This window comes from Anopheles coustani, chromosome 3, assembly GCF_943734705.1.
Source record: "Anopheles coustani chromosome 3, idAnoCousDA_361_x.2, whole genome shotgun sequence".
In the NCBI taxonomy this organism is placed as follows: Eukaryota; Metazoa; Arthropoda; class Insecta; order Diptera; family Culicidae; genus Anopheles; species Anopheles coustani.
Window position 1 is genome coordinate 14,603,103 of NC_071288.1, and position 14,568 is coordinate 14,617,670.

A 14,568-nucleotide genomic window follows, 5' to 3' on the forward strand; every position below is an offset into this window, starting at 1 on the left:
GTCGAGTAGAAGCAAACGATGACAGAAGGAAATCGTGCGGTGGAAAATCCATGTTTTACTCCGGTGAATAAACATAAACCAAATATCAGTTAATGTGGGGCGGTATGTAAGAAGGCGGGAATAACCCAACGTAACAAGAAGCAAATGATCGGTCGGTCCGATGATAAGGAGTCTCGTGTGATTGAAAGTACACCTTATCGGCAGACGAGTGGTATAAAAGACGATCGTTCGTGCAATTAATTTCACAATCCATATCAGCAGCCTCCGAAATAACTCGTCATCGTGAAGAATAAGAATTAAGAGTGCACATCTCAAAAAAGGTAATAGAAACATATTAAAATCTTTTAATAAATGTAGCTCACTGTTTCTTTCTCTTGGTGTGCCTCTTTTAGGGTCAAGCAGAAAGATGAATCTACCATCATCGATCCGATTCACACTGGTGCTGTCCGTTCTGTGGCTGTCGGTAGTCGTATCGGTGTCCGGTGCACGACAAAAATCACAGGTCGTACCGGACGTTGCCTCGACGGCGTACTCCGAGACGCTACACGGCGAACGGCAGTGCTACAACCTTCGAGTGCGCGACGCAAACAAACACATTTCGACGCGCCTCACGCGCTACTTCGTATTCGGTGGCATCCTGCAAGCGATTGCAGAGCAAGCGCAAATCCCGCGCGAAGATTTAGTGACGGGAGGTGCGAGCCAGTTTCAGGACCAATCGAGCGGGCTCGGGCGTAAGTTTCACGCGGCGCACGTCATCCGTGTGGGCAGCATCGATGCTCGGTTGAAGCAAAAGCAGCCAGCGCTCAATACTGCGCTGCAAAACTACATCGGCCACACGCAGAACGTGATCGATATCGCGAACGTTTGGCATGGCGTGGCGGGTCAGATCGATCGCTTCCAGTCGGACAAACTGAGCGAGCTGGCCAAGATTGACTTTGGGGGCGCGTTCGAGCCGACGAACCGACGCACGGTGGAGGATCTGATGGAGCTGTTCCGGGACATTATCGACACGCACGTGAACAGTGGGAACCGAAATCGGGAGGATCAAAGCGTGCTGGAGGCTGACAAGATCGGGGTGTATTGCGCCGGGGCATCTATGCTGTTCGAGGCCGGAAAGGAAGGGTACCAGATGGTGAAGAGTGGGAATTTCGAAACTCACTATCAGAGGGCGTAGAAATACAATCGAGAAAAACAGCCGAAAACACAACAAACATTCTCAATAATCAGACTTGTAAGATTTTTTTTTTTGTTTGATCGTTGAACATGTCCGTTGCGTTAATAATTCCTGGATAAGGTGTCAAGACAACATCCAGACTTTCTTACTTGCAATATTCGAAGGTAATCATAATGGAAGCCATTATCTGCAGTTCCAATATGAATCATCCCGCAATTCATACCACTTTTCCAACACTTTCTCCAAATGAGAGCTTTTCCAAGAAAAACTCATAATCCGATGGAACGTTCGGTGTTTAATCCGATAGATCGATCTATTCGTTGGTAACAGTGGTTTTTCTTAATCTGATCTGAATCATCTAAACGAACAGGGCGGTGAAACAGGCTTCATCATCCATGCATATTTATATCTATATCCTGTGGTATCTTATTTTGCTTTTCCATACCGAAGCACTAACTGCAGTAAGTTGGTAAAATTGTTCGTAAAATTACAAATGTTTACCTGGCATTCTACTTCAACTGATCTTTTGGAAACTATCTCTTTTACTAATCACTATCGATGATTAAATGGCGTTCTCCACCATCTAAAACTGTTAACATTTTTTCGGCCATCGCTACCAAAAATATCTATTTTGGTTACGTCCGACCAACATTCTGTAGGCTGATTAACATATTTTTTAGCAAATTCCTATTTGTAGCAGACATGAAAAGTTTCTTTCGTGCTATCCTTCCATTTAAACCATGTTTTCTTAATACTCTTCGGATAGTTTCTGCAGAAATTGACCTGGAAATAATGTCCGTGTTCTGGCAGTACTTTTCGAACAATTAATCTTTTATCATTTGCTGTTAATATTCTTTTTCTCCCAGTTCGTGGACCATTCTTCACTCTTTCTTCGTATCGCAATGCTGATGAAATGCTGGACTGTAAAATGTGTCCGTTCAACTATATCACCAACTTTTCGCATCAAATATCCTTTGCAATATAGGGAATGCATTCGTTTCCTCAATTCAACATCAGTTTTGTTTCTTGACTCCTCTATTTTGCAGCAAAATTGAAAACTCCAAGCAAGTTATGTGTGAAACAAGTTTGCCAGCTGTCCTGAACCCTGTATGACAGAATCACCTATGCCTACTTGACCAGTTTCAAGAAACTCCCAGAGGAACTAAACGGTGTACCATGACTTTTGTGAGATCTCAATATGGTGTTTTATCAGTTGATGGCTCGGTAAAACTACGCCAATTTGGCAAATCAAAATCTCGTTTGAGGCTTATTTGAAGCATTACAAGTTTCTCTATTATATGTTTTTACTTTTAATCGACACTGTACCTTCACGTTTGGGAGTAACTGTATTTGAATTTCAATAAAAAAAACTTCAAAACTAGAAACATCATCTACGCACCTAGATATGCTTCCAGTAAACATAAAAAACGTTTTCCGCAAAAACTGCAAAAAGCCCACACCAAAAAAACAAAAAAAAACAAGAGGAGAACAAACCCAATGTTTAAAATATAGTTGCAAAAATATATATTGTAGTGATATTAAAAATGCAGGTATGAAAATAGTCCAAACAAGCTTAGAATTTCCGTTTCCTGTTTTTTCTATTTCATTCATCCGTTGACTTGTTTCACTCTATGTTCGGTGTATTTCACTTGAACTCTATGACTAAGGCTTGTCTGACTGAAAACACAAAAAAACACCAACTACAAAATGTCTAGTAGGTCCTCTATGTCCATGCCTCTCCAGAAGTGATCAGCTTTGCATGAAAAAAAAAAAACTTACCAACGTTCAATGCAGAGCCATAGATAAGGTGTGATTAGATTTCATGTTGCCATTTTTATTTTTATTTTCGCCAACTTTCGCCTTTTATCGCTCGTTGCACCGAGCCTCAAGCAAAACGCTGATGGCTCTGTGATAAGGGTTGGTTGTTGGATTTTGCTCCGTTGCGAATTCATCAGCTAAAACAGCATACATACAAAAATTATCCTAGACACCATATTCCAAAACATTTAGTCTCATCAAGAGCCTTCAAGCCCCCATAGAACCGTTGCTCGACCCAGTTTTCACCCTTCGTAACGACCTTCAGCCGTCCTTCGGTCGGTTTTTGGGGCCGGCCCAAGGCCGAAGACGTCGAGGCGTCAGCTGATTGCCGCACTGGGTTGCTTCGTCCGCGGGCCGGGTAAACAATTTCCACTTCCGCGCACGGGCAGATGTTTGCTTGCTGGCGAAAGGACGGCAAAAGGTCAAAACACGTGCGTGAATTGGGATTCTTTTTCCGGCGGCGCCCAAAGTCTGTCGCGGGTTTAGTTGGTGGTCGCATCCCATGCACAACAGTTCCAGTGAAACCGGAAGCCTGCTGCTTGATCCCAAGAGGAGTACCCCTGGAAACGAAATCCAACCCAACATTTGCTCCAACCTAATCGAAGGTAAGTACAAACATTGCGAAATGGAGGAAGGTAAACGACACATCCCCGCGGGTCTGGGAAACCAACACCAAAGTGCAACAACCCCTAATGCCGGGGATGGTGAGGCCTTTAATTGTTTGTGTGTTCGGTGGGGCGCAATTTTTGCGATACGTGCGATTTCCTCCAAACCCATCAACCCTAAGCCCTCCCTCCCTCCCGTCGGAAGACCGAACTGATAATCTGCAAATACCTACCTTGGGCTCCTCTCGAACGCTCGACGGTTCGCGTTGCAGTTTATTCGATACGGTATCGCACTCGCGTTCGGTTGCGTTTCGCGAACGTCGCTAAAAAGAGTTCGGTTATCTCCAGCCCCTTACCTCGGTGGTTTGTGCCAAATTTTAAGCAGCCTATCTTAACAATCCCTTCCGTGCCGGTAAGTGATCGACGAGGCGTGTTTCCTGCTTTTTTTTTTGCTCCTTTCGCGTCCACGTGGTTCGCTCGGTGCATTACTTCATTTCTTTCATTTCCGAGTGGCTGAATCGATGGGAGAAGTGCATATGGTTTGCCCCATGGTGACGAAAAATGTCGAGTCCTCGAGTAACATTTCAGCCCACATGACTCAGAGTTTATTTTTTGCAAACCATAACCTTGAGAATACATTACGTAACGCCTCAATGTCTCGGAATCAAAATGGATTCAGTGTTAGTTTAAATCGTAAAGAAAATATTTGCAGGCGGTACTCTTTGCAAACATTTATGACTGCTCGCCAACCAAGTGCAACAAGTGGTTTTTTCAATTGACTCATCCGGTATCGAGGAGTGGACTGATTCTGAAGTGCGGTTTAACGGAGGTTTTTGAAGTGGACTTGTTGAAGATGCCTTACAAGTTGAACTTTTCTATAGATAGTTTACATTTATTTGAACACACGCATTCCCCACGACATAACAATTTATTTTTACTTTTTCTAATCACCTGTTTCTTTCAGCACATTCCAACATGTCTCTCCGTACGATCACTTCTCCAGTTTTCCGTCGCTTCCTGGAGGCGAACAACCGTAAGGTACGTTGGTGATTAATATAATATTTTTTTTGGTTCTCAAAACAAACAGTCGTTTTAAAGTCGTCTTTGTTTTTTTCCTTTTTTAGCTGCTCCAGCAACGCTCGGCCTCGACTCGCGATCCTTACTCGGATCCTCGCGGGTTCACGCTCACCGATATGAAGAAGAACCCTGCCGTAAGTTATTGTTGGATCATTTTTACCACCGTTCTGCTTTTCGGATAAAACGCGCGACGGCTCGGACACTTCTTCGGTGTAGATATTAAGAGAGGGGATTTTATTGTAGTTTATTTGTTCTTGCATATACCATGTGTACTGTTACGATGTAAAAGATAACGACCATCCTGGATGGTCTGTCCGCTGGTCTTAAAACTATCCGGCGCGCGCGCCCGCCTCCCCCTACAGGAAGGTCGTCCAGTAGGTGACGTTCAGGATGAAGAACGAGAACGGGAAGAAGAAGCGCGAAAACTTGTCGATGCAGAGGGCCGTCTCGCGGCCGTGACAGAACGTGTCGTACTTGGGCACCTCCGACGAGCGGTGGTCCTTGTTGTAGCCGTTCTTGTTGAAGTCGATCGCCTCCGAGAGGTCCTCGTCCGAGTAGCCCTTCATCGCTTTGGTGGCGACCGGGCCCATGTAGTTGTTCACCACCGCGAACTCCATCAGCGAGAGGAACACGAACACGGAGCAGGACGACATCCACACGTCGATCGCCTTCACGTACGAAACCGGCGGAAGTGACTGTTGCGATTGCGTGTTTTGTGTGGCTAAAACGGGAAAACCGGGAGCATCAGTTAGCCATCGGCCTCAACTTGCGGACGACTCGATCTTACCTAGCGTTAGCAGCGAGGTAACGCCCAGGGTGACTCGTGCCGGGATGGCCTCGGGCTTGATCCAGAACGAGATCCACGACATGACGACGATCAGGGCCGACGGGATGTACGTGTGGAAGAGATGGTAGCCGAGTCGGCGCCGCAAGTTGAACACCACCGCCAGGCAGGTGAAGTTCCCGGTCGAGTACTCGATCGTGCAGTCCGTGGTGTAGTTGTTGCTAATGTCCAGCTGGGGCAGCTCTATCTCCGGGTTCACCACCAGCGGGTCGGTCATGTTCCAGATGAACACCAGATCCTGCACCGTGTGCGATACTGAATGGGTTTCGGGTGGAGAAATGAAGGGATCTTACTTTAGTATTGCTTATCATTTCCATGAACCAAGCTCATTTAATATCAATAACAATCGTTAGCGTGGTGGTCGAGGTTCGATTGGTCGCTTGAGGTGAATTATCTGAAACGAAACGTTAGGAGCAAATTTGAAAAAACAAAACTGGTTAAAACCCGAGGGCAATGTAAACAATCGCCGGGAATTTTCAACTTCCTAGCATACTTACCACAAAACCCAATTCATACCCGAGCAACTTTCAACTCTAGACATGGCAACGAACCTTCTTCCATTTTACAAAATAGCGGAAATGAAGGTTTATTTCTTTTTTTTTCTCTCAAATGATATTCACTACGACAATTCCATTTTTCCGAGACATAATGTGTACGCTAGGACGAGATAAGTACGCTTGAAATGAACCAAAACTACTTGTACTAAATTTGTACTAAAATTAATCCAACTTCTAATGGTAACAAAATTGATCATACACGCTCGTTGTAAAGTGAAAGTGATGCAATGAAACCAGTGTTGCATAAAACATAAAAAGAGACATCCACACTAAACTACTTCTACTGACACGTTGAACGTGATAACTTTCCACAAAGGTAACGAAACAAAGCGAATATCTATCTACCGTTCAATAATCATTCGGTGGAGTTATAACATTCGTTCCAGGCTAGCGTAATGAGTGATAAGACGTTACACACCGAGTTTTTTTCTTATGCTAGTAATACTTTATTTCAATTTCATCATATTATTGTGCCACGCTTCGGTATGGCGCGCGCTTTCCGCGGTACAGCGGATTGGTTTTGTTTTACAAACACACTACTAACGTCTATGGGATAGAGATGGCTTACACAACGCTACTACTGGGGGAAAACAAACGATCTACGCTAAACGGAAACGATTAGGTAAAATGGTAGTGGAAAGTGTCTGTTTTGGGTGTTTTTTTTTTTGTTTTGTTTTGCAATAACACTCAAAACTTAGGTTACATTCGAACATCTACAAGCTGTATTACTGGATGTGTCTTATTTTTTTTCTTTGCTCGCAAACAATCTTGTTGGTTTGTTGTATTCTCTTTTCAAATGAGTCTAGTTTACATCATTCTCCAGCGCTAATGTTCATTTGATAGCTTTCGAAAGCAAGTTAACAAAATGCAGATAAAATGTAATGCAAAACTAGAGAATGAGGATAAACAAACAGTTGGAACACATGACTACGATGGCATGTTGTAATAAAACGGATAAGAAATCAGGTTGTGTAGAGAAAAACAAAATGCAAACAGCAAAACTAGGAAAACGACACCCCGCTTCGGGGCGTACGGTAGTGATGGACAGCATAGATACATAGATTAAGTACGGTACAATGAACGGCTAGCGTGTATTGCCTACGACAAAAGAGTATTGCTTCAGCCAGGATAGGGCAGCTAGCTCACGTTTTAGCGCAAACTTGCGTATTTGTTTCTACTTTTTTTTTTAATGGTAGAGGATAAAGCTTAAAGCTTCCGTAACCGAGAGCTGCTATCAAAAGAGATTATTGTACGTCTGGAGATATACTTGTGTTACCTTCACTCCCACCTGGTATAACTATTGTATGTAGAGAATATATATATCTTACTCGAGCCGATATCGATGCAGAGCGAGTAGTAAATCCCAGCTCCCCCCAATGGGATTAAGCGCGGCTAAATACCACTATTAAACACTAATGTAAAACAACTACGGCGTCTACGGTCCTACGGCTAAAAGAGTAAAAACTACCGCTACGAGGCTACGTGTTACAGACCATTTGCATTCGCATTCTACAAAAAAAAAGATATTTGTGTGTCGCTACCGTACAAAGAAGTTTACAGATTACATCAGATGTATTTATTGTTTGCTTACGTTTTGATAAGTCTACTATCGATTAGTACAATCACACTCGTATTGCTACAGCTACTTAATGGTTTCGTAATGTGTTACCTTTCAAGTTTTGTGTATTTTTTTTTCTTGCTGCTTTTTGTAGTATTTTTTTGTTGTTGTTTTTGTTCTGTTTACTATATTCTAATGCTCATATATCCATGCATAGACGCTCATATACGCTCGCTACTACCCTGTTTAGTCGTTGCTGCAGGGTTGTTTGTTGTTTTTTATTTTTTGAGATAATGTTTATATGTACTTAGTTTTATCATAAAGTTCAAATAGTTTTGTTTCCATTTTTTTTTATTGTTCTTTCAATTGGATAACGCGTTTCCCGCATAGCAAGATAGCTACAAATACTACTTTTTTTTTTACCAAATGTCTGCATCTGTACTCAGATATCAGATTAACGTGTATACTTCCGCCACTATCATTTACCACAATCTATAAAGCGATTGAGAATGACACAAATCGTTCATCGTGCATCATGCGCCGATTTGTAGCGGATCGATTAAAATCAAACTAACGAACTAGAAATAAAGTACTGTAAAAGTGGTGAAAATTAGTACGGATTGTTTCTTCATTAAAACGCGACCGGATTCAAATCCTATAAAAAATCACTCAAAATCAAACACGACGTCCCACGACGGAGGGCGGGTGGCCACTGCAAAGTGATATGCTTCTTATCTAGGTGGTCTCGACTATGATTCTAGTGATAATGTTCGATAGAAATATTGCTTAGAAAATGAGAACAATACAATTTGACGAAAAAGCACGCACAAACCGAGCCGTTGCTCCACTTATCGTACCGGTGCTGTTTGGTCAGCAAATTATTTACAGTACAAGAAACACTACAAATTAAAGTTTACGAGAAAGCTAGCCTTTTCTTAAGAGTGTTACAGAGGTACGAAAAACAAATTAAGGTGTGTGTTAGACTTTGAAACTTGCTACAGTTTTACTTTGTGCCGCGTGTATGCAAACTACCAACAGTTGGAGAAGAAGAATCGCAACGAACGAAATCAAACAGATACTCAGTTACGCTAGTACAGTTTCTACAGATTTCAAATGATTTATTGTGTATATTACTTCAAGTGTACGTTTATAGGTTGTTGATTTTGTTTTGCTTTTTTTTTCTTTTCATTCGCCATTTTAGCTCCCGCTTTTCTACTCCCGCACGAAACATTTCTCACTACTTGTGTTCCACAACTTGTGTTCTACAACGCAACGCGATAAAACGAGCTTACTAATTATATTGCTATTTATCGAATCGATCAGTATGATCAATAATTATGGGCCAGACCAGTTTGTCTGCTGCAGGGAGGGAGGGGGGGGGGGAAAGAAACGGAGAGGGAAACGGTAGGCGTGTGGGTTGGAAAATATGTGTAAACATATTACATAAACGTTTCAATATACAGCAGTCGTGAAATCTAAAGTTCTAGCACTAGTGAGGGGCAAGATTGAATTCGACAATTAGAGAACGTGCTTGAATGTACTTTCGCTGCGAAATGATGAAATGATCGCTCGTATCGAGTGCCACAGTAAAACGCTGCCACGGGTGAAAGGGTAAACATCGCACGATGAAACTAGCCGAACGATACGCTACGGAGCAGCACAAACTAACACTCTAAGTACTTCGGTTAGATTACTACTAAAATAAGAAGAACAAAAAAAACAAGTAAGATTTATGTGTTTACGGACTCCTTCTTACAAGACGTTCCAGCCAACGGCTGACTAAGTATCGAGGGCAATTGCATTTGAAATATGCGTTTGAGCAAACCCCTTTGCCATCGGGTGAACCGATGGAGCCTCAACTTTTACGACATTCACAAAGTACCTTGTAGTAAGTACAACAACGCAAACTTTTCTACTAAAAGGTGAAAATGGGCGTGCTTAGCTTAGAGAATGAGTGTTGTTGTTATTTTTTCTTGTCTCGGTTGCTCAAGTTTATGGTAAAACATTACTAATGTCACGTTAGACACGTGAATTACGTTTGCCCGAAACATTCTACAACCATCCCACCATTCATCGCACGATGCAATGTTTGTGTGCATGTGTGTATGAGTGTGTAATGTGTGTGATCATGTAAGTGCGTGTGGATGGTATCTAAGTAGGTGGCATATATTGCGTACGGCTACATTATTCTTACGTACTACGATCATATTTCTACACAAAATTGTTCACTTCTTTAAAAAGGTGGAATATCTAAGACTGCGTGGGAGTGTATGTTATGCATGTCGTGGGTATTTGTGTAGCAACCTTGGGTTGCTTTGACGCGGGATCATCGATAGTGTGCTGGGTTGCTTAGATGATTGTTTGAAAAATACTTTACTGAACGTGCAGCGATTAGCCAACGAACACTACTTTAACATATCGAAAAGGGGAAAACTTATCAAACAGTTGACAACAGATATTGTGTTAGTTGACGAAAATGTGCGATGTGCTTGACCGTTTATGTTCAGCAGCTAATGCGAAGAACACCGGGTCAAATGAAAGAGAGATTTTGGGCTTAACGATCGCCATTTTTAAACGTGTCCTACAAGGACTCAGCACTCACACCGGCTCTGCTGGACCAGCCAACCGACAAGCCAATTCAAAGAAAACAGGGATCTTTTGGAATAAAAGTTTACCCCATCCTACATCGATCCGAGTCCTTAACACCAACCAACCAACTAACAATCGATCGAGCTACCAACTTTGTACAGTATACTTCTACAAAAGCCGCCGCGTACGTTACGTTCCAATGCAAGGACATCGCTAGCACTAGCGCGATGTGTTCACTTGGTTGGTGTGCTTGGGTGTGTGTAGTTTGCGTGTAGGTGTTCATGTTTTATATACTGTTCATGTTGCTCGTATATACAAGTGGGCCAACACGTACAAAGGACTATGTCTAAGACTCTACTACTCTACCATTACGTCAAAGTACGATCACTATAAAAGCACTGCCTAGCGTACATCTCAGTTTATCTATGGTTGTTATTTTTTGTTGTTGTTCATGTTTTACCTGTACTCAACAACGTCGCAACACTCAACGGTTTGCGCACACGTCGAAATAGAAGAAGGAGTCCCAGCACATCCCGGAGTCAGGGTGCGAATGCAATGAGGACTTCACGGGGTTTTCTTTAGCCCTTCGCGGGGTTCACATATAGGTTTCGCTAGGTTTTTTGTTTTGTTTCAGATTTAGTTTTCTTCTTTTTTTATTTGCTCTATTACCAACTCCCGATAGCACACTCTACCGCGTTGCGTATCTGCGAGTGCGTTTAGGTGTTTGAGTGTTTGTGGTTCACTCTCTTTGTGGCGAACCTTATCGCTTACTTCTTCGATAGCTTGCTTTAGCGTATCCCGTATTTTCTTATCATTCCCCTTTCGTGATGGAATGATCGAACACATGACAAGGATGAAAACCGGTTGCTAGGTTTGCTGTTGGAACAATGATCACATTACCGTCAATCATGGTAGTAATAATTATGAGTAGAATAATAATAATAATAATAATAATGATAATAAGAATAGTAATCATAAGGATAATAATTTCCATATTCCTTTAATCATAACTAACGTTATTGCTTTTCCGTTCTCTGTTGGTTTTTGTTGCTCCTACCTCAGTGTAGCAGACTTTTTTTTTTGTATTTTGAGTGTGTATTTTTTCCTAACCTTTCTTCAGCACTTTCCTTCCAGCGCTGAAGGAAAATGGTTTATAAGTGTCTTTCTTTTATTCATTTATTGGTATGTATAATATAATCATGTCGCTTAAAATATACACTACTCTTAGCAACAGCACACTAGCACCAGCAGAAATGTAGATTTTGTTTTTTTTTCTTTGTTTTTCATATGTGTGTTTTGCTTCTTATCCATCGTTCTGCTGTGCTGTTTCATTCATCCAGTTGCAATCAGGTTATCGCTTTCTTGGAGCTTTATTTCAATACAAATTTTGTTCTGTCATTTCCATATTTTTATGTCTTTTTTTCCCTTTGATAAGATTTTGTTTTTGCTTTTTTTACATTTTGGGCTGATCCGGTTTAGCGGTTTGATCGCCGAAATCACAAAGCCCAAATTAATCAAATAAATTAGTATTGTCTGTTGAGTGGTTGCTTGTTTTGAAAGTTTGTGTATGCTTTTGACTGCTCGGTTCAACCCTACCCTCACAGTTGGGGTAGAAACAAGGGTAATGCTAACGAGTTTCATACCTTCGGCCGTCCATCCTCGTATAGTATACTCCGCCTTGTGTGAATTACTTTGACTTGCATCGGTAGCGCGGAGGATTGTTTGTAAAGAGACTTTTAAAGGGAAAATTCAATATTTTCCCCGTGCCTTTTGTATTTCGTCGGAATAATTTCTCCATATCCTCCGGGCGTACCCAGATCCTATGTAGGTGGTTTTATATTTACTAAGAATGCTACCCTTGCTTGGTTCGCAAAACAGGTTCGCGTGTGATATTGCTTTTGTAATTACATGTACATCGGAATCTCCCCATTAAGTGTATCATTTTTGTTTTGCGATATTAGAGGCTACCTGGCCACGAGTACCACTTTCGCCAGCAAACGCCATATGCTTAAGTATCTAGTTTAAAGTATAGCTTCATCGTTTTTTTTTTGTTTTTGAATCTGTGAAACATTTTCATTTTTTTGTTTTTTGACAATTGTTGATTGCTTTTGTGAATACATTCTTTTTCGCCTTTCCGCCAATTTTCTTCTTCTACAATCGATTCCATATTTTTCCGCACTGATAACAGGTTCGTCTTGTGAACCCATGATACACTTTAAATTTTGAGTAGTTTCATAAAATTCATTGATTAAAGTGTAAATCCTAAAAATATAAATACTAATGTGTATGTGTGTATATATATAATATATATATATATATATTTGAAAGCGTCTTGTTGTCTTTTTTTTTAATATTATTTATCCTTAGATCTTTTCTTTGTTTTCATCCATGAGTCGTACCGTACTACCAAGTGAAGTGAAGTGAAGGTTTCCCATTTCCATTGTTCCCCGTTGCAGGGAGGGGGACCGGGGCCACCTTATGGAAACTGTCGAGCACTGACTTCTCTTCGAGTGTGTTTCCTTGAAACGCTTTCCTCTCGCCTTCGCCTTGCTTCGTACAGGGGGAATTTCAAAGCGAAGTGAATATAAAAAGCCAACAACTATTGGTCTTTGCGGTTGCATTTTGTTTGTCACAAGCGTAGCGTATGGGTATGGTAGAACCATTGTCGTGGTAGATCAGTAGCTTTCCTTGTTTTTTTTTTTTCTTCATCACGCCCGATCTGATTTACTTGATTTTTCACTCCGAGCGATTCCCAAGGGCCACCCGTACCGTTTCTCAGCCACATTCAGCGGGTAGAACGTGAGTCTATGGTCCTTACATCTATCCAAACTGGAAAACAGTAACATTTACTACTAAGTCACACTCCACCGAATCTTTCACAAAGCTCAAACACATCGATTCGCATCAAACTCCACATAAGCGCGATCCTTGCGTGTCTTTTTCGCGTCCCGTATTAACTACTACTTCTAACATACAGTTTTAAAAATGGATCAAAACCTAAGATTCACAATTCGATGGGATTATTTAGTGTCTGTGTGTGTATGTGTGTGTGTGTGTGTGATTTTATGTATTTCTTTTGTATCCCCATGACTGAGTCGTGTATCACCCTTTTTCCCCTTTTTTGTCGTTCCCATTGACGATCGTCTCGCCTACTTGCAATGCAGGGGGTTTCCTATTTTTAGCGTCTTTGTTTGCTTTGTCTGCGCGAAATGAGTTTTCAGCGATCCCTCCAGATTGCAGAAGCTTTCCGTCTTCCCGAACGAGAAACCAATCGCTCGAACACTTTTATTTTAATCTTGGTCCACTTGATTCAGCATTTTCCATTTGTTAGCGAAGAAATGCCACAATCTTGACGAAGAAGGTGGTATCGAAGGTGTTTATGTGTGTGTGTGTGTTTTGTGTGTGAATGTGTCTGTATGAAGGTGAAGATCAAATCGTCTCCCGTTTTACTTCACTAGCCTTGGTGTGGGGCCACGGGTTGAGTTGCCCCTCCCAGTAGCTGAGCATTCCGTGTGCGAATTCCGTTCTGCTCCGAACAGGATATCCGGCTGCTGCCTCCGGTCTCCTTGGCCCGGGAACCTCAGCACGGTTGGATGAGGTAGGATGAAATTCCTTGCGAATTTCCTTCACTACGTTCGCGTACCACTTTACCGCTAGATCGGATTTGTACCGCTTTTGGTTAAACGCATTCCGCGTGAGAACTTTGAAAATAAAGTCCCTTCTGTCACGCGTACGCAATGTCCGGCGGAGGATACTAGAGGGCTTCTGATCGGGCAGACTATCAGTCCTATCAGATCGAAGCGCCACTATTTTCTACTAGCTCGTCCGTTTTTTTCCATTAGCTCGGTTGTTCTCACTCTCAAGATTTGTTGGGCTTAGAGATATAAATTTGCAGCTCGTATTTTCTTTACACATCGGAGGATCTGTTCCTGTTTTGAATCCTGGCATCGGTGTTTGTACGATTCCTGCAGAAGCTCGCTCACTCAACTGCCCTACTCGCTCGCTATTTGTCTTCTCCTTTCCGTTGCTCGCAACACAAGCGTTTTTTTCTCTGCTGGGTTTCTTCCTTGCTTCTCCTTCATTAACTTTGCAACAACCTATCGCTTCAGCGGGCAAGTACGTGTTGATTTCTCTAGTATATAAATATATGTATATGGAAGAACATTGGTTTCCTTACTTAGCTTAGAATATTGATTACCGTAACCGTGTGTATGTGTAACTCTAGTTTGGTTTTAATCGTTTTCAAATGTCTTCACCCTTCACTTTTCAAGACTTTTGCCCTTAGCTTTCTATCGTTTTTTTTTGTCTTACCACTCAATACGATATGTTTGTATTTTGTCTTCTAC

General features: G+C 41.8%; 3 protein-coding genes across 3 annotated transcripts in view; 2 read left to right on the forward strand and 1 right to left on the reverse strand.

Annotated features, from left to right (window-relative positions):
- The first annotated feature begins 406 nt into the window (after positions 1 to 406).
- Positions 407 to 1,176, forward strand: LOC131271695 (uncharacterized). Its single transcript, XM_058273208.1, has one exon. The coding sequence runs from the start codon at positions 407 to 409 to the stop codon at positions 1,172 to 1,174; it is 768 nt and encodes a 255-aa protein (XP_058129191.1). The 3' UTR covers positions 1,175 to 1,176.
- A 2,792-nt stretch (positions 1,177 to 3,968) lies between these two features.
- The window catches only part of LOC131259160 (uncharacterized), a 54,216-nt gene continuing 43,616 nt past the window's right edge, over positions 3,969 to 14,568 (forward strand). The window contains exons 1-3 of the mRNA XM_058260593.1: positions 3,969 to 4,009; positions 4,562 to 4,635; positions 4,722 to 4,808. Of these exons, the coding sequence (XP_058116576.1) occupies positions 4,573 to 4,635; positions 4,722 to 4,808 (150 nt within the window). The 5' untranslated portion in view covers positions 3,969 to 4,009; positions 4,562 to 4,572. The remainder of the gene's footprint in view (positions 4,010 to 4,561; positions 4,636 to 4,721; positions 4,809 to 14,568) is intronic.
- Positions 4,894 to 12,631, reverse strand: LOC131259158 (glycine receptor subunit alpha-2-like). The gene is made up of 2 exons (XM_058260592.1): positions 5,462 to 12,631; positions 4,894 to 5,395 (listed from the first exon to the last, which is right to left on the reverse strand). Exons 1-2 carry the CDS (start codon positions 5,733 to 5,735, stop codon positions 5,031 to 5,033), a joined length of 639 nt encoding a protein of 212 aa, XP_058116575.1. The 5' UTR covers positions 5,736 to 12,631; the 3' UTR covers positions 4,894 to 5,030.

What these genes read in the sequence shown, in the direction of transcription:
- LOC131271695 (XM_058273208.1), top strand. Translation starts at nt 407, where the DNA reads ATGAATCTACCATCATCGATCCGATTCACACTGGTGCTGTCCGTTCTG.
- LOC131259158 (XM_058260592.1), bottom strand. Translation starts at nt 5,735, where the DNA reads ATGACCGACCCGCTGGTGGTGAACCCGGAGATAGAGCTGCCCCAGCTG. An exon ending in TACCTCGCTGCTAACGCTAG is followed by an intron (nt 5,396 to 5,461) that starts GTAAGATCGAGT and finishes TTCCCGTTTTAG; the next exon opens with CCACACAAAACACGCAATCG.